The sequence below is a fragment of the Budorcas taxicolor genome, chromosome 3 (assembly GCF_023091745.1).
Source record: "Budorcas taxicolor isolate Tak-1 chromosome 3, Takin1.1, whole genome shotgun sequence".
NCBI lineage: Eukaryota > Metazoa > Chordata > Mammalia > Artiodactyla > Bovidae > Budorcas > Budorcas taxicolor.
Window position 1 is genome coordinate 105,887,192 of NC_068912.1, and position 19,454 is coordinate 105,906,645.

The window sequence follows — 19,454 nt, forward strand, 5'->3', positions numbered from 1 at the left end:
ATTACTATACTTTTTCATACTTTCCAATGATTTCCATCACAAATATGAATAACTTTCATAATGAGAAGAAGATACAGTTTTTCTTTTTTAGAGAAATAGCATTTAATGATGTTTACCTAATACGCACAACTGGCCTGGGAATCTGTTCCTATCGATCCTTAATTTGAGTCACTTGTGTCAGATGCCTATTCATAGACAAGGCTCAAAACCAAGTCAGAAGGCTCAGGGGAGCTGAGCTGGAATCTTCCTGATTCCAATGCTGTATTTAATGATGCTTCCTTTCTCTCACAGGAGAGCTAGGAATGTTAACACAACACTCACACCACCAGAAAGACCTCAAAATTCCCCTCAGTCTGAAACAGTTCCTCTAACTCATCTCCTGACATCTACCTTGGGCGAGACAAAGTTCCCAGTCCCTTAAAGCTATTCTCCCAATAAAAACGGTTCAGACACAGCAGAAGAGGCTGAGTCTTTTCATTCTTTCTTTTTCAAATCGGCTGTCACATTTCAAATGGTCTCCATTAAGTCCATTGTTTCCAGCTATTTTGAACACAAGCATCACGATTAGAATAGGGAGTTTCCTTCCTCTTTCTCATCAGAGGCCTTGGGTCAGTTATAACCCAAGTGGCAAAGTGTCAACATGAAGAGACACCAATGCCCCCTTCATCAACAGCACAGGATGGAAAATTCTGTAGGTAATTACTTTTTGAAGGCACTAGAACAAAAACCATCTAAATAATATTAAGACAATTTTAAACTCAAGACTTGAAACAGTAGAGAACTCATTTCTAAATTTACACACACACACACACACACACACACACACACACACACACACAGGGGACTTCCACTAAGATAAGAAAAGAGGAAGAAGTCAAAATTCACTGTGTGTGCCTTCAGGAAATAACACTGCAGGATTAGCATGTAAACCCACATCTCAAGATGTAAGCTCTGTGACAGAGGCACGGGGATATTTATGGACTTCCCATCACCAGCAACTGCCATGAAAGACAGTGTGGCTGTCTGCAATAGAGGGAAAGAAAAAGTGCTCTATTTCCACACATCTCTATGCGGGGACAGGCTTATCAGCTGCAGCTGAGAGTAGGTCTCTCCTCCTCCTGTATTTGCCCTATTATTTTCAGTACATCATAAAATGGAAAAGGTTACACGTTTGTTCCTTGGGTGAGGAGAAATGACATGAAGCCTGAGGGATCCGGTTCTCATTGTTTCTGATTAAGACAGTTCTTTTTGAAAGTTTTGACTTGAAATTAAGTAAGGATAAACAAAGCATTTTCCAAGTAGACTTATGAAATCCAGTACTTTCTAAATAAACCATATCCAACAGCTATTTAAAAAGCAAACCAGAATACCCATAGGAAATATACAAACGGGGAAAAGAGGGCTATGGTCAACAAAAATGGTCAGAAAGCTACTTAACATTATTTGAAAATGAGCAGCAACAATTAAATCCCAGCAACAGGCTGCAGAGGTGGGACCCCAGGGCAGGTTCCAGCCACACAAGAGGGTACATGGGGGCTCAGGGGAGTGATGCACAAACTGAAGACGACCACCAGGGTGACCTTACGCTGATGGGTGGCCACAGCTGAAGGCAGATTTGGCTCATCTCTGGGGTTTTCCACGGGGAAGAAACCTGCAGTTCAGTCATCAATGGACCAGCATCCACAAAGCCTGTGGGGGAAATACAGGATCCAGAAGAGTGGGGTAGGAAAGGAGAAAGTTTGGAAAATGGAAGAGTCAAATACAGTAGTGAAATATTGTAATTATTAAACATGAGGCTTCAAAAACACATAGGTGTACCACTTAAGGTGAAAGGGACTGGCTGGGAAGAACTGGTACTCTGGGAAGAGATATGCTTTTTATAATACCAAATTACACTTCAATCACATGTGTGAATTATAGTAATACCTGCTATGAGGAAACTAAGTTTTGGAAAAGAAGAGAAAAACAATGAAACCTATGCAGTTTTTACCACTGGTAACTTTACTCAATGAGAGGTCCTTATCCATAGCTTCTGCAGGAAAATAACCACCTAAAAGCAAACATACTCACATTCCACTGAAAAACCCTTGCTGGCCTAGTTCCACCAATTCCAATAATGTGGCAGGCGCCCAAAGGCAGGCGACCCAATTGACAAAAAAAGCACTTCTACAAAGTGCTCAACTTGTATCACATAACTCATTAAACACCTCATCATCAAGAAGGAAACTGGCAGCAATAACCTGAGAAGCCTTGTCCTTACAAGGAACAGCAGCACCCTTCTGAACAAGACAGAATATTTCTCAGGTCCAGTATAGAAGACAGCAGCGAACTTCGGCAAACTTCGGGAGACGCTGAGGAACAGAGAGGCCTGGCAGACTTCAGTCCGTGGGGCGGCAGAGTCCGGTGATCTCGCCACTCTCCCCCAGTGCTAACTGATCTAAGCTTGTTGAGGCAGGGGAACAGACAAACCAATCAAACTATTTAGAGAGATAACCAACGCAAGGAAAATTGGCTCCAGCTTAACAATCAGAAAAGTCTAATCCGTACCATGTTTTAAGGCTGCAATCCTCAAAACTCTTTGCATATCTTAAGTGCTACCTACCGAGTTTTTAGTTGTGGATGGGACAAGCTCAGTGTATACACATCATACCTAAAGCTTCCCAGAATCAGGGTGGGAACTTATTTAACTGCTCCTGGCAGAGGGAAAGTCAAATACAGATTCCACAGAAGTCATGCATCCTAATTAAACAGGCAATGACTGAGTTGTTACATTACTTCCCAGGACTAATTATTGTTTTGGCAACAGTTAAGCTCCTTTAGAAGCATTGGCCTTAACACCCTTCTTATCCTTTGTCCAAAATAACTCAACTGTTCTCTTACAAGCAGAAAGAACCGCATCTTGGGGATTCAAGTGCCTTTGCCTGTCTCAATTTGGATCCTCCCCTTCCTCCACACTATCACGGGGAACTACATCTCCCAGGCTTCCCTGCCAACTAATTTCTTGGTAAGTTCCATCAATGGGAGGAACTGATAAGGAAAAGAGGCGGGAGAAGGGCAGAAGCCAGGGTAACACTCTCTGTCTTACTTGGTCCGAGCTCCAGCTGCCACCATACAGCTCTTCTTTCCACTCATCTTGGTCACTGCAGATGGCTCAGGCTTCTGGCCTTTGCTGGCATCAGCACCTTCTAATTTCCTTAGGGCATAGGAGGTCCCAGGTGTTGCCAATCTCTGGGCTGTCTCACCAGCCCACTAACCTTCTTGGCCCTTTTATCACCTATGGAACCTAGTCCATATTAAATTCCCTCTGCTTATATCTCCTATAGTGTTTTCTGTTTCTCTGAAGGGTCCCTGACTTTTAAATATATTTTAAAAACTTAGATTTCCTAAGAATTACACAAATATTCAGAAAAGTTATAAAGGATTTCTTTTAATAAGAAACAAAGGATTCGTATCATTCAAGCAAATATTTACTGAGAGCCTGACCCGTGCCCGACCATACTAGGTGCTGGGAATACTATATTGAACAAAACAGGCACAAAACTCCTGCCCTCAGGCAGCTTACTTTCTAGTGAACTGCGGCAAATTACAATTTTAAGAAGTTAACTATGAGAGGAATATTTCTTTAAAAATAGAGGAATTTGGTAAAAGTGAATTAACTTTAAGGGGTTCTACTCTACATAGACTTGGTTCCTACCTTTTCAGTGTGGTATGCTGAACTGTCCCATTCCAGGGGCCAGTATAAAACTTCTTCAAAGTTAGTATCTACTTAAACTGGCAAATTGCTCAAACAAAAATATAACTGTGATAAGGATTTAGGGAGACACAATAATAAAAGTTAAGCACTGTATGCTTAAATGAAAAACACATGAGTGTTTGATGCAGATTCTTGCTGGGTATCTTTTTCACAGGAGCTATCACTTGGAGGAATTGAGCTTGAGTCCATTTAATGTCACTTTATCTCCTCCCTATGGCGCAGGTAGCTTCCAGTATCACATACAAACCAGCCACAATGCACATAACGAGTCAAGTGTTGTGGTCTCCAACTGCATGACATTATTTCCAAGACGGAATTTTTAGCCTGAACAGAAACAGACAATGACTCATGTGGTGAACAGTTATACAGACAACTCTGCCCAAGAAAGCTGCCACCTACATACCACGATATCAGAGGAAAAATGCAGAAAGGTTGTTTTCTGATTTATTTAAGAGCAATAGATTTGCTGAAAGGTATACTGAGAGATGTGGCTGCAGCTGCCTGTTGTTTGCACATCCAGCTTGCCAAGTGGCGCTCATGGTAAAGAATCCGCCTGCCAAATACAGGAGACACAAGAGATAAAGGTTCGATCCCTGGGTTGCGAAGATCCCCTGGAGAAACAAAAGGTAACGCACTCCAGTATTCTTGCCTGGAAAATTCCATGGGCAGAGGAGCCTGGAGGGCTACAGTCCATGGGGTCACAAAGAGTCAGACACAGCTGAACACACACACAAGCACTGAACAACCAAGGGCTTGCATAAAATACTCTTAGACTGCTTGAGTGTGAAAGCATGCTCAGCTTCAAAAATCCAAAGTCATCAACTCCAGGAACAGCATGACATCTGCGGCTGGCACCCCACTAGACTTCTTTAAGATAAATGAATGTACTCATGAAGGGAGATCTAGTGGGCACAATACTCTGACCTTCCTTACTACTCAGCAATTAGAAAACATTTCATGTCTGCTATATTTACAACTCCATTTGAGTAGCAGGTGGACTTCCAGTACTGTGCGTTTCTTACATAACAGAGAGTCTAATGCATATTCATCATTTCAGTGCCACACAGCAAGTCAACTGCAGAGCTAATCTGACGTGTCTCTGCCTACCTTAGCCCTTGTCAATCCCCAACATGTAATGAGAATATACTAAAGAATCTCACACACACATCACAGCACGTCTTGGAGGCTTTGCACGTTCTTCTTCCTCAGCTTGGAATGCAAAGTCCCCTAAATTCACCTGACAAAGTCATGCTTCTCATTTAAGACATAGCCTTCTTGTCTCTCTGAGCCATGACTTCCTAAGCAGACTTGCTTGCTTTGCTCCAACGCTTTCATTTCTCCCTGTACACAATGCTACAGTGATAATTACTACATTGCATCATTTATCTGTTTACACATCTGCTTGCCCATTAGACTATAAAATCCCTGAGACCAAAGGCCCTATCTTTTAATCTACATGTCTTGGTAGTGTCTGACACAAAGCAGGTGCTTAAGAGCATTTTCTGAATGAATACATGCAGTGTGGGATTGCACCCTCAGAAGACAAGGCATTTTGTACTTTCTATCCCACTGCTGCCAGATGAAATTTAAAGGACAGAGAGAACTAATAGGAAAATGTCTCCCAGGGAACAGGTTGAATAAGTTGATATTAAAAGACAACCTAGGGACTTCCCTGGTGGTCCAGTGGTTAAGAATCTGCCTTGCAGTGCAGGGGATGCAGGTTCAATCCCTTGTCAGGGAACTAAGATCCCACATGCCGCATAGCACCTAAGCCTGTGAACTACAGCCAAGATCTGGTGTGCCTCAACCAAGACCCTATGCAACCAAATAAATAAATAAAATAAAATAAATGACAACCTAACAGGGACTTTAATTACTGTCAGTAAAACTCTGTCAGCCTAACTACAATGGTCAGAGTTAAGGTGCATGAGCTGTAAAAGGACTGAGAGTTATTTGATCTTGGCTGGAGAAGGGTGTCTAACTAGAGATGGAAGGAAAATACCTTCTACTGTCCAGGTCTGCGGCAATTAAGAAAAAAATCTCTTAAAAGGTGCCACAGATACAGCTAAAATAATTTTAAAATGATAGCAATGTTCATGTTCTAAGGAATGATATTCAGCAAGCAATGATTTAGCTATTGACAGAAAAAAAAAGTAAAGCAAAACTAGAGATGAATCTACCAGAGTTAGAATCAAATATAGGAAATGGTTTTGGCTTAAAAACTAGGCGAGTTTTCTATTCAGTGAGTCATTCTAACTGTGGCTTCCAGTAACTAGGGTATTTAAGGGAATAAAGTCTGAAAGTGGAATGAATGAATAAAATTAAGATGAAATAAATGAGTTCAGCAATAGTAATGATAAATAGTGCTTACATGTGTGTAACACTTTAGTTTACAAGGCATTTTTATTTTTCAAATGAGGAAAGTTAAACTGAGAAAGTTAGGTGGTGTGCTAAAGGTCCCAAAGCTAAAATAAGCAGAATAATAGAGTTTAACTGGATCTCCCAATATCAAAGGGCTTCCCTGATAGGTCAGTTGATAAAGAATCTGCCTGCACTGCAGGAGACCCCAGTTCGATTCCTGAGTCAGGAAGATCTCCTGCAGAAAGGATAGGCTACCCACTCCAGTATTCTTGGGTTTCCCTTGTGGCTCAGCTGGTAAAGAATCCATCCGGAATGCACAAGAAACCTAGGTTCAATCCCTGGGTTGGGAAGATTCCCCTGGAGAAGGGAAAGGCTACCCACTCCAGTATTCTGGCCTGGAGAATTCCATGGACCATACAGTCTACGGGGTCACAGAGAGTCAGACGTGACTTTTACTTCCCAACAGAAGTCTACAGCTCTGGGACTTCCTTGGTGGTCCTTCCATTGGAAGTCCTTCCATTGGAAGAATCTGTCTTCCAATGCAGGGGATGTGGGTTTGATCCCTGGTTGGAGAACTAAGATCCCACATGCCTTGGGGCAACTAAGATCTGAAGAGGTCAAAAATAAATAAATACATATTTTTTAAAGTCTACAGCTCTGATTCTTTGAACCTGAAAGGTGAGCTTACAGGTGCTATGGACGGGGGCTAGGACACTGTCTAAGATGACTTCAATGAGAGCAGATGTTTCCAAATCATGCATATCTTTCAACTTTATACCCTGAGAGAATGGGGACACTCCTTACTGTGCATGGAGAGGGAATCTCCATGCCCTTCATGCTGTACACTTGATTGAAAAAGTGAAAGGTTGGGACTTCCCTGATGGTCCAGAGATTAAAAATCTGCCGCTAATGCAGGGATGCAGGTTCAATCCCTGGTCAGGGAACAAAGATCCCGTATGCTGCAGGGCAATGAAACCTGCATGTTCCAACTACTGGACCCACTGCAACTACTCAGCCCAAGCACCACAATGAAAGATCCCGTTAGCTGCAACTAAGACCTGACACAGCCAAAAAAAACCAAATAAGTAAATATTAAAGAAGAAAAAGAACGCAGGGTGCCATGGACTTTGGGTAACATGCTATTATTTGCATAAAAGCACTGAAAAGGAATATATTTAAATGAAATTGTCTATGTATGTATCATCTCTTAAAAGTCACATAATAAATTACCTCCAGAAGCACTGGGAAAAGCTGGTTAAGGGATCAGGGACAGGAAAACAACTTTTCACTGAATATATTCCCTTTTGAACTTTCTGAATTTTGAACCACATAAAAGTGGTTTTTCAAAAAGGAAATCTGAATTTAAGAACACGTACTAGGAGTTGGAACAAAGGCAGTGGCCAGGTGATCTGAAGTGAAACATTTCCGAGATGGAGTGTAGGAGAAGAACAGAGCAGTAAAAAGATATTACAAACTTTTTGTCAGACTCCAGAATTCTACGTGGTATTTCACAGTTGAAAGTAAATATTCCTCAAGACCATCAAATTTCTTCCGTTCTAATTCTTTGCTCATTAAACAGCTCTCATTTTTTCACGAACCTTGACACTGAGAAAGGAACATCCCAACAATGGACATAAGTATTCAGGACATCAGAAAGGTAGATCCTTTCATGGTAAATAGGATAGTGTCCGGAGAAGGCAATGGCATCTCACTCCAGTACTCCTGCCTGGAAAATCCCATGGACGGAGGAGCCTGGTGGGCTGCAGTCCATGGGGTCACTAAGAGTCGGACACGACTGAGCAACTTCACTTTCACTTTTCACTTTCATGCATTGGAGAAGGAAATGGCAACCCATTCCAGCTGTTCTTGCCTGGAGAATCCCAGGGACAGCGGAGCCAGGTGGGCTGCCATCTATGGGGTCGCACAGAGTTGGACATGACTAACGCGATTTAGCAGCAGCAGCAGCAGCAGGATAGTGTCCAGTCTAAACCACTCTCTGAAGAGGCTGATTAGGAGTTATTCCAGGCATACAGACAAAATATGGAACTGCAGAGCTACAGACTAAACCTCCAAAAATGGGACCTGGCCTCAACAAGGTGGAGTTAAACATATCTGAAATTTTCAGTATGTTTGTTCTCTCTTCTACCACAGCTTCAGTCAGCCCAAAATTTTACCCTAAAGGTCACAGTAAGTTAAAGGCTTTGGGTGATGAAACATCTTTCAGCCTAAAGCAAGTTGAAGCATTTGTTTTAAAGGTAGTACCAAAGTGGCCTCCATTCCCACATAAATTATTTCAATGCCTTAGAGGTAACTTGTGAGTCTTATGCTCAAGAGAGTTAAAAACAAAAACAAAAAACCCAGAACCAACATAACTTATACTATACAAAGAGATCACATGTTTATTCTCTATTCTGATATTCAAATTATGTATCTTATAATATCATTCTTAAATCAGGATAAGAATTTTTTTTAAGAATTACTGCCAGAGTTATTTTGAAACATTACAAAAATACCTGTTCATAGGTCTGCAGTTCAGGGTTACATCATCTGATTTTATGTTAACGGATTAGTAAGCAATCACTCACCAGGTCCTACACAATCAAGCTCTCAATTTTCTAAGTAAGAAAGGACACGAGACTTACAGATAAATACCCAAGTACAAACCTCATTTTAGCCTACGGCTTTAAAATTCCTCCTCCCACTCAATGTGTTTTTTACCAGAGCTAAGAGATAACTTAATCTATGGATTCAAGTGTCTCTTCCTTCCACGATCTGACATTTGTCCACATGACCATTACGACAACCACAGTCAGGAAAAAGGAGCGGGAAAATGAATGGGAGGAGTTCAAACAGTAGAAGGGGCTAGCTAACTCATAAACTGCGAAAACTGAGGCCACAAATATCTTGCTGACCTGAACTGAACGATGACTGACTGACACATTGTCATCTCATTTTTAATAGAATGGCCAAGTCACTGAAGCCACCAAGCCAAAATATAAAGCTAATTTGTGAAAATAAATCATTTCAGGACCCAGGATTCTACTATCAAAAGCAGTTAATAAAGTTTACAGGCCAGCAGTTACCATCTCTCATTAAGAATGAACTGACTAATGTTTTATTACCTGATCCCCAGTAATTCTGTTGATAAAGAGCAACAGAAAATTTGGAGGTGATGAATCAACCTCTCTTCTATGTGCTATGTTTTGTTGGAATATGAGTAAGTACAAGAGTGGTATGGGAAGTGGGGGATAGGGGTGGTACCGATTATAAAAATGGTATCTGACTCCCCAAACGGAGCAGTGCTCACTCAGTGGGTTGCTTCACTGTAACTCAAGATCTGTCAACTGAGGACACAAGGGAATTTGAGTCAACCCAAAGAGATATACTCCCAAATTTTAAGCCAAATCTACCCATAGAGCTAGCAGAAGATCTCATGAGAGTCAACTATAAGAAATTAACCTACTCAACATAAACTGATTCTACAATACTTTTTAAAATGAATTCTTGCCAATGCAAAAATTCAGGAAAGAAGTCGGGGGATCTACTTTCCTAATGGCACATGCCATTTACCCATGGGTAAAGGGCACTAAAATACACTACCAGGTGTCCAAATCAATGTCTCTCTCCCCCATCTCCTTACATAACCTTACTTCTGCAAAATAAAAGGTAATTAAGTAAAGGATCAATTAAGCATGTAATTCCTTTCTCAATACTGATAAAGACAAATATATTTGAATCTTTGTTGTGTACTATATGCCCAACATGCTATACGACAAACAATCCAGGTGAATTCACTGCATTATGAACAAAAGTAAATTAGCAATAGCTCCCAAACCAAAAAAGGAATTTTCCCAACTCCAATTTATATTCCAAAGAATTCAGAAAGAAAATAAGGAAACAAAATATTTGTAATCTATCAATCTCAAGTGCAAATATTTCACTAATAAGCAAGCTTTGGTAGCACACCAATTTGTAACTGTACCAAATCATGAATCTTTGAGGGCACAGAAAACAAAGACTCTGCCATGATCATATTTCATCTTTAGAAGGATCATCGCCATGGAAGTAACAAATTCGATGCAGCCCTTGTTTCCTTCTCTGCACTGATTAAGCCGATCCTGCTCTACAGCCACAATCTGCTAGTTCCTGCCACCACACACACATCAGGCCTCCAGCACACTCCACAAGCCAGGGCTAGGCTGTCTAGAAATCCGCACTGTGTCACTGCATAAGCCAGTTCCCCCCTCCACACATCCTGGAAGAGGAAAGCCACCTAAGCACTCTGTCAGATCTCAGCAAGGCTGTAAAATGACAGAAGGAACTGCTAACCAAATAGCAGGCAGCCACGCTCACCACCTTTAAAAACCATTTAAGCAGTTTTCCTCCCCGTCATCTCACTTCCCTCTCCTCCCCACCCCCTCCCCGCCCCGCTGCAGTTCACCCCCAGCTTTGCAAGCGGAAGGCTGCGAGCTGCACTGACAGTCGGCGCAGAACTCATTCAGAGCCCTGAAATGTAGACATTCTCACCTGCACACACCATGCCACTTCCCCCAACCCCGACCATCCCCGCCCCCGCCCCCCACCCCAGCCTCAACCACACACACTCGCCCTCGCAACCTCTCCCCACACCAATCCCGGCGCCCCAGAACACCTAGCAGCCTCCTCAACGAGGGAAGCACGCGTTACCATTTAGACGGTCGGGGCCCCCTAAGCTCTAGAGACCTCCCCCCTCCCCACACAGGTCGCCTCCCCCGTGTCGCCCGGAGGCTGGACCCCTCGCCCGCAAGGAAGGATGCGCTACCTTTAGACTGGCAGTCCGCACAAAACTTGTTATCCTCCTCCAGCAGCAGGTTGGCCAGGACCGCCTGGTACCGATCCACGTCCTTCACCGATTTGCCCGTCATGGCCAGGGTGCCGGCGGGGGCAGAGGGCGACGCGCCCTCCTAGCCCCCAGAAACCCCTGCCTCAGTCCGGAGGTGAGGACTCCCGGTCCCCGGCCCAGGGCACCTCCTGAGAACGCGGGAGCCCTCTCCCCTTGCCCAGTCCAGCGCCCCTTCTCCAGTCAGCCGCGCCTGTCCCCCAACTCTGCAGCCCCCTCAGGGCGGCGCCCCCTGGCGGGCTTAGGGAAAGGCCCAGGTCCCAAGGAGGCTGTCGGACCAGGCAGGGACCCTCGGCCCAGGCAACAGGGACGCTCGGGCCTCCTGCTTTTGCCGGGCGCAGAGACGACCCCCGGGCCTGCCTGTCAGCGGGCTAAGGCTCCCGCGCCTCGGTTTCCCTGGCAGCTGCCGCCTGCTCTGCCACCACCTCGGCCGCCTACTTCCGGCAGCTCTTCCTCTGCTCCTCCACCCAGCCCAGCCCGCGCATGCGCCCCGCCCCCACCGCTCCGGACTGGGCTCTTCCCTCCGCTCCGCTTCTCAAGAACCAATCCGGGCAGCAGCGAGGGGTGGGGCTTGGATGGGGCGGAGGGAGGATTGGGCACGCCCCCTGCATGTCCTTGGAAAAGAATGAATGGAGCAGGCGGAGAGCGGGTGGAGGGAGTGGAGGAAAGTGAAGGGAAACAACAAATAACTGAGCTCTTACTACGTGCCAGGCACTGTGCTGAGCGCTTTCTATGAGTGATCCCAACATTATCCCCCAAACCTCTCTATGAGTTAAAATTTTACCATCCTTATGTAACCTTTGGGTTGTGAATTCTCCAAAGCTTATTCTTTCCTTCAACAGCCAAATAGAAGAGTCCTACCTTCTAAACCTCTTAACAGAGGTCCAAAGCTATGGTTTTCCAATAGTCATTATGTATATGAGAGTTGGACCATAAAAAAGGCTGCGAGCCGAAAAATTGATGCTTTCCAACTGTGGTGCTGGATAAGACTCTTAAGTGTCCCTTGGACAGCGAGAAAATCAAACCAGTCAATCCTGAAGGAAATCAACGCTGAATATTCATTGGAAGGACTGATGTTGAAGCTGAAACGCCAATACTTCGGTCACATGATGCGAAGATCCGACTTATTGGAAAAGATCCTGATGCTGCGTAAGATTGAGGGCAGGAGGAGAAGTGGGTGATAGAGGATGTGATGGTTGAATGACATCACCAAATCAATGGACATGAGTTCAGCAAACTCCTGGAGATGGTGAAAGGGAAGCTTGGCGTGCTGCAGCCCATGGGGTCACAAAGAGTCAGACACAATGTAGTGACTGAATAACAACAACCTCCTAACACAAAATAAGGGAACATCAATCACAACCTCCCCCTGGCCACCTCTCACTTGGTATGCCTGCTCCTGCTGAATTCTGGGTTTCTCTGTTCATGAGGTCTCCTCTTATGATTATTGACATCTTTGGACATTTTTTGCCTAAACACTTGCTTGTTTAATTCCTCAGTTCTCCCAAAATAGTGCAGTTTTGTGCAAAAGACCTTTACTGAAAGTTATTTGGAGAGGTGAGATGGAGAGGAGGGGCTATTACAGTAAAACACAAGAATAGATAACTAATTAAGATGATTATTAAACATCATTGTCTAAAACCACCCTTACTACAGAGTGGCTTAAGTACAGAATTTCTCAATGGCTGTCCTTTTCTTTAGGGAACCACCTGCCATCTGGCAGATGTTTTCGTTCACTCATTCATTCTTTCAATCACCTAATAAATTGTTACTGAGAAACTTCTAAGTATGAGGCACTGTCCTGGGGCGGGGTGAGAGGGAACAATGTGATTCAGTTAATGGTTTTAAGAAGTCAATCTGGCTGCTATGGGAAGAGTGGATTTGGGAAGCTGGTAAGACCAGATGTTCAGAGTTATCTCTAGTCAAATTTTCCTCCATCTCTTTGCTTCCCTGATGGCTCAGCGGTAAAGAATCCACTTGCAATCCAGGAGACACAGTTTCAGTCCCTGGGTTGGGGAGATTCCCTGGAGAAGGAAATGGCAACCCACTCTTAATATTCTTGCCCAGGAAATCCCATGGACAGAGGAGCGTAGTGGGCTACAGTCCATGGGGTTGCAAGAGTCAGACACAACTTAGTGACTAAACTACCACACCATCTCATTACTTTCCCCTCAAAGCAAAACTTTCATCAGAAAAAAACTAAAATTTTCTGTTACTGTATTAATCAAAACAACCTGATTCTCTGTCTAAATGTCTTTCCGTCTAAAGATTTGATTTTCATAAACACATAAGTTCATTAAGGTATTTTTCCTAAACAAATTCTCAGTTCTTTCTCTAGAAGGAATTCTGCCTTCCTCTGAAGCTAATATCCTCAACCTATATCCTATTTGTAATCATTTTTCTTACATTAACTTACTTAGATTTTCTTACTTTAACACTTATTTTACTAATGAGCAAACTGAGACTTAGAATAATAAACTCCTTCATCTAGGGAGTAGTAGAGCTGGGATTTTTAACCTAGATCTCTATGATCCCACAGCCTTAGTACTGTCAGAGTTTTTGCTTATGTTATCTATCATAATCCAGAGAAAGCCCCAACAGGATAAGTAATAATATTAACATAACAATTTTTCAAAAAAATGATGAAACAGAGTCTCAAATAGATGAAAGAAAGGCTCAGGCTTACCCAGTAAATTGTAATCACTGTGCCTTAGTTCAAATACTCATCTTCATCCCGACACTATGCAAATAGACTTTTTGCCTTAGTCTAATTTTAGTTAATTTGATCCTTCCCTGTACTCTTTGGAGTAGCTGTTGTTTAGTCACTACTGCTGCTACTGCTGCTAAGTTGAGTCAGTCGTGTCCAACTCTGCGAGACCCCATGACGGCAGCCCACCAGGCTCCGCCATCCCTGGGATCCTCCAGGCAAGTTTTTCTTGGGCTGCAGTCCATAGAGTCACAAAGAGTGGGACATGACTTGTCCCACTCTTTGTGACTCTATGGGACTTGTGCAACTCTTTGTGACTCTATGGACTGCAGCCCAAGAAAAGAAAATCTATCACTGCTTCTACTTTCCCCCTTCCATTTGGCATGAAGTGATGGGACCAAATGCCATGCTTTTAGTTTTTTGAATGTTGAGTTTTAAGCCAGCTTTTTCACTCTCCTCTTTCACCCTCAAGAGGCTCTTTAGTTCCTCTTCACTTTCTGCCATTAGAGTGGTATGATCTGTGTATCTGAGGTTGTTGATATTTCTCCCAGCAGTCTTGATTCCAACTTGTGATTCATCCAGTCTGGCATTTCACTTAATGTACTCTGCATATAAGTTAAATAAGCAGGATGACTCTATGGCGAGAGCTTTCTAAATGGCAAATCTGGTTGACTGTCTCCTGCTTAAAAACCCGATAGTGCCTCTCATGATGTATGGAAACACTTCTCAAAATTTCCCATCTTGAGAGAGATTGTCTAGTCTAGTAGTTAAGCACACAGATTATGGGACCAGAATGACTGGGTTTGAATCCTGAGCTTTACCACTTACTATCTATATGACTTCTACCAGGTAACTTAACCTCTCTGTGCCTCAGCTGTTTCATCTACAAAATGTGAATGATGGTGATATTAAACACCTCTTTCATAGGATTTTTGTGACACTTAACTGAGATAACACCTGTAATATATTTAGAATAGCTCTTGGCACACAGTGAGTGATAGACAATCAATGCTCTTCACCAAATATTTTTGGCCTTCTGCCTTCTGGGCGCATGGTAGGATTTTATTTCCTGGCTCTCTTACTGTTGGGTGTGGCCAATGAGTTTGAGCAGAAAGGTTGTGTGTCCCTTCATGCTTTAAGCATTTAATCGCTGCTTTGAGACTCCTCAGATTCTCTTTCCCTCTGACATGGAAACCATCAACGTCCAAGATGGCGTTTGTCTTAGTACCATAACAGAATACCATAGACTGGGAGGCTTATAAACAGAAATGTATTTCTCATAGCTCTGGAGACTGGGAAGTAAAAGATCAAGGTGCTGAAAGTTTCTGTGAGAGCCCACTTCCTGGTTCACAGCAGGGGATGTAACACTGAGTCCTCATAAGGTGGAAGGGGCAATAGAGCTCTCCGGGTTCTTTTTATAAGGGCACTGATGGACAGGGAGGCCTGGCGTGCTGCAATTCATGGGGTCGCAAAGAGTCGGACACGACTGAGTGACTGAACTGAACTGAACTGAACTGAATCTCATTCATGCGGCTTTCCAGGTGACGCTAGTGGTAAAGAACCTGTCTTCCAATGCTGGAGACGTAAGAGACGCTGGATTGGGAAGATCCTCTGGAGGAGGGCATGGCAACCCTTTCCAGTATTCTTGCCTGGAGGATCACATGGACAAAGGAACCTAGAGGGCTACAGTCCATAGGCCGCAAAGAGTCGGACATGAAGTGACTTTGCATCCATGCACAATCTCATTCATGAGGACTCCACCCTCATGACCTGATCCCTTTTCAAAGGCTGAACTTCCTAATACAATCACATTAGGTGGCAGGATCTTAATATATGCATTTGGGGAATTATGGACTTAAACATTCAGTCCCTAACAGTGGCTGTTCTATTATTCTAAATTCCCCAGTAGCTATAAGTGAGAGCTCTCTGCCAACCCATAAAGGATATGTAGCATGGGCAAGAAATTAGCCTTCTTTGTGTTAAGCCACTGAACTTTGTGTACTTACCCCAATTGATACACCAAACATGTGCTATTGTTATTATTATTATTATTAGCACAGGAGGGAATTCCCTGGTGGTCCAGTGGTTAGAACTCTACTGGAGGGGGCATGGATTTGACCCCTGGTCAGGAAATTAAGATCCCAGGTGGTGCAGTTAAAAAAAAAAAAAAAGCAGAGGAAAGTGAATGCATATTCCAGGGTCTCAGTATATGGCCAAAGCAAACTTCTTCTCTTCCCAAGTACATATATTTGTATTGAAGTCTTGAATTTTTCCTTGACAATTCTTGCAAAAATGTTCCCTCCATTCCATACTGTGACTGTGTTATCTTGTCATTAAACTGTTTAACATTAGCTACCACCAGAGAGAAGAGTTTCTAATCTGTCTCAGTGGCTACGGGATACAGTTTGGTTGCCTATGGATTTCAGAAAACTGGGATAAATTGAAAAGACCTGACACCATATATACTCAACTTCCAGGTGACTTCTCTTCTTGGTCTTTATATCAAAATATTCTGAAACCCCAACTCACATAAATGAAAGTGCAAAATAGAAACTTGTTTTTAAACTGTTATATTAGAATAGTCACTGTGGTAAAATGCCCAGAATACTACAAAAAAAAAAAAAAAGATATGATGAATATTTTGGCACTGTTGTTATTGGAAACTATCATTAGTGTATCTTTTTGCTAAGAGATCAACTCTCCTGAGTCATATATTGAAATAAAGCAGCTTCTAATCCACTGGTCAGACACTTTACCTATTCAAGGTAATACTCAATAAAATGACTTTAGTCAAGCAAACTGAGATAACCAACCAGGACCCACTGTATAGCACAGGGAACTCTACTCAGTACTCTGTAATAACCTATATGGTAAGAGAATCTGAAACAGGATAGAAATATGTATATGTAAAACTGAATCACTTTGCTATACACCTGAAACAGACACAACATTATAAATCAATTATACTCCATTATAAAATGATGGTTTCGTTGCTAAGTCGTGTCTGACACTTGCGGCCCCATGGACTGTAGCCTCCCAGGCTCCTCTGTCCATGGGATTCTTCAGGCAAGAATACTGGAGTGGGTTGCCATTTCCTTCTCCAGGGGATCTTCCCGATCCAGGAAACAAAACCAGGTCTCTGCATTGCAGGCAGATTCTTTACCAACTGAGCTACAAGGGAAGCCTTCCATATAAAACAAAGATTGAAAATAAAGCTAGATAATTAGGTTTTCCATTTTATTACCAGCTCTTACGGTTTGTCACATGTAAATGAACTTCGTGTCTCAAGTGAACTCATAATCTAGTCAATAGCTCTCTTCAGGCAACTCTCAATTTTTTTCTCAGTGACGAGAAGTTGTGATTATTTAAAAGCTTCCACTGCCTTGCAAACACATGCCTGCGCTGGAGGCCAACTCTCTGAGCTCCGAGGCTGAGCTAGGTGCCCCTCTTCTGCTGCTCCAGTTCCCGTTTGTCTATTTGCACAGCCTGAGATTCGAGGAAGAGCCTCAATTTTCTGTTGTTGATGGAATGCTCTGTGAGAAAGCCATGTCTCTGTCAACAGCACCGTTTCTTGCTGTTCACAGCACTTTTTGGGATTCCAGGTGATCAGTTGTAGTCCCCTGCAAGGACAGAGAGATGGCTCCTCTCCAACTCTATCACACGTTGTCATCTGGGCCCAAATGGCTGGTGTGTAGTCCTACAAGGTCTTGCTTAAAGGCAGCTTAGCTGGTGTTTGAACCTCTCCCTCTCACCTAGGGGCTCAGGCCCATTGTCCAGAAACCCAAGGAGTCTGAGGGGCACAGACTTCAATGCCGTATCAACCCACCATTTTTCTCAAGACAACTTGAGCTTCTGACCTCTACTAAACATCTCAACCTCTTTTCTCTCTCTTGGTGATGGTGGTGGTTTCGTTGCTAAGTCGAGTGAACACTTGTGACCCCATGGACTATAGGGCTTCTCTGTCCATGGGATTTCCCTGGCAAGAATACTGGAGAGGGTTGCCATTTCCTTCTCTAGGGGATATTCCCGACCCAGGGATCCAACTCGCATCTCTTGCATCTCCTGTATTGGCAGGCGGATTCTTTACTGACTGAGCCACAAGGGAAGCCTCTTCTCTTTCTCAGCTTCCCAGAAAAACTTCCCATGACTATCATCAACCACTACTAATCTGGGAGAGGAGGCAGAGCCCTCTGTACCAGCAATACCTGAAACCCTGCCTAATTCAAAATCACAGCCTTCTTGCTATGTTGCTCACAGGTGCGTAATGGTGACCAGACATCACATGTGAGCAGCTGGATTGCAGCTATGGAATGATGCAGGAGAGTGGGCACCGATATTCCTATTTCTTGCATTTTCAGGGCCTAGGAGGAATTGAGCAAGTATGCCTAATGTTGCCTGGCCTACTCTGGGGACCCTGTTGTAGAATAACAAAAATTTAACCCTCATCAAATAGCAGGACACTGGGGGAAAGAGAGGATCCTAAGTTTCCAAAAAGGAAAAACAAGTCACATAAAAAGAATGCAAGAATCAGAATGGCACAGAGTTCTCAAGAACAACTCTGGAGGCCTGGGGACAATGGAAATTGCCTCCAAAATCCCAAAGGAAAAAGAATTGCCAGCTCAGAATTCTATACTAGCAAAACTATTGCTCTAGAGGCAGCACCGAGTAAAGACACTTTCAGATACACTAAATTTAAAACTTTTGCTTCCTATGCTGTGCTCCATTGCCTCCTCCTGCCGCCATCCACTCTCCACCCTTCGCCCTGCGTTGTGCCCCAAGAGGCTCTGTGCCCGGTATCAGCTCCTCCGCACATTGACTTCTGGTTGGAGTCAGCCAACTGGAGGCATGAGTGGAATATAAGAGGGCAGGAGCAAGTGGAAGCTGAGTCATTCAGGGAATTCCCTGGCAGTCCAGTGGTTCAGACCCCACGCTGTCACCGCAGGGTGCATGGGTTAGATCCCTGGTCAGGGAACTAAGATCCCACATGACATTGCAACACGACCAGAAAACTGAAAAAAGAAGACAACGATGAGTTATTTATTTCTCTGCTCCCTCCCTGCTGACATAACTACCACATTTCTAAGTGACAGCCAGCGTGCCTATGAGATAGCCCTCTCCTGTGGCCGTGGGTCTCACTATGTTCTAGGAACACCAGCTTCTCTTGCCCCTTCCAGCTTTAAGGGTAAGAGCTTCCAGTTGTTGCTAACCCCAGTGTACATCATGCCTCTTGATTTTTTCTTTTAAGCCTGCCTACATTTTGTAAAATGATTCCTTCTTTAAATTCTCCTCAATTGCCCTCTTTGTGTTGGCCATATGCTTCCTGTTGGAACCCTAACTAATTCATCTCCCAGAACGCTTACTGATGCATACTTTGTCCAAAACGACAGAGTAAATCAAGAAAAATGAAAACACCAAGTCCAAAAAAGGAGAAAATTTAGGAGGATGAGGACAGAGGCTATTCCCAGGGTGATGGTGAAGGGAAATTCCAAGGCGACAGTGATACAGCAGAATGGCTACCCTAGATTGCAGCACTGAATGGCCAGGGCCAAGAAAAATGAAATTCATAGATTAGCTGAAGTGTTGGAACCAAGGGGAAATTCTCTCTGTCAGAGGATAAGGGTATGAATTTATCATAGATTCATAGAAAATTAAACAAATAAAAATGGAGCAATTATTGACTCCAGAGGGGAAAAATTAGCCAGAAAAATGTAATCAATGAATACAAGACTCAACTGTCAATAATATTTAGTCAT

The 19,454-nt window shown here is 43.4% G+C and overlaps 1 protein-coding gene across 1 annotated transcript in view; it reads right to left on the reverse strand.

Annotated features, from left to right (window-relative positions):
• Window positions 1-11,413, reverse strand: part of SMAP2 (small ArfGAP2) — a 47,919-nt gene extending 36,506 nt beyond the window's left edge. The window contains exon 1 of the mRNA XM_052637229.1: window positions 10,917-11,413. Within this exon, the coding sequence (XP_052493189.1) occupies window positions 10,917-11,019 (103 nt within the window). The 5' untranslated portion in view covers window positions 11,020-11,413. The remainder of the gene's footprint in view (window positions 1-10,916) is intronic.
• Window positions 11,414-19,454: the final 8,041 nt, after the last annotated feature.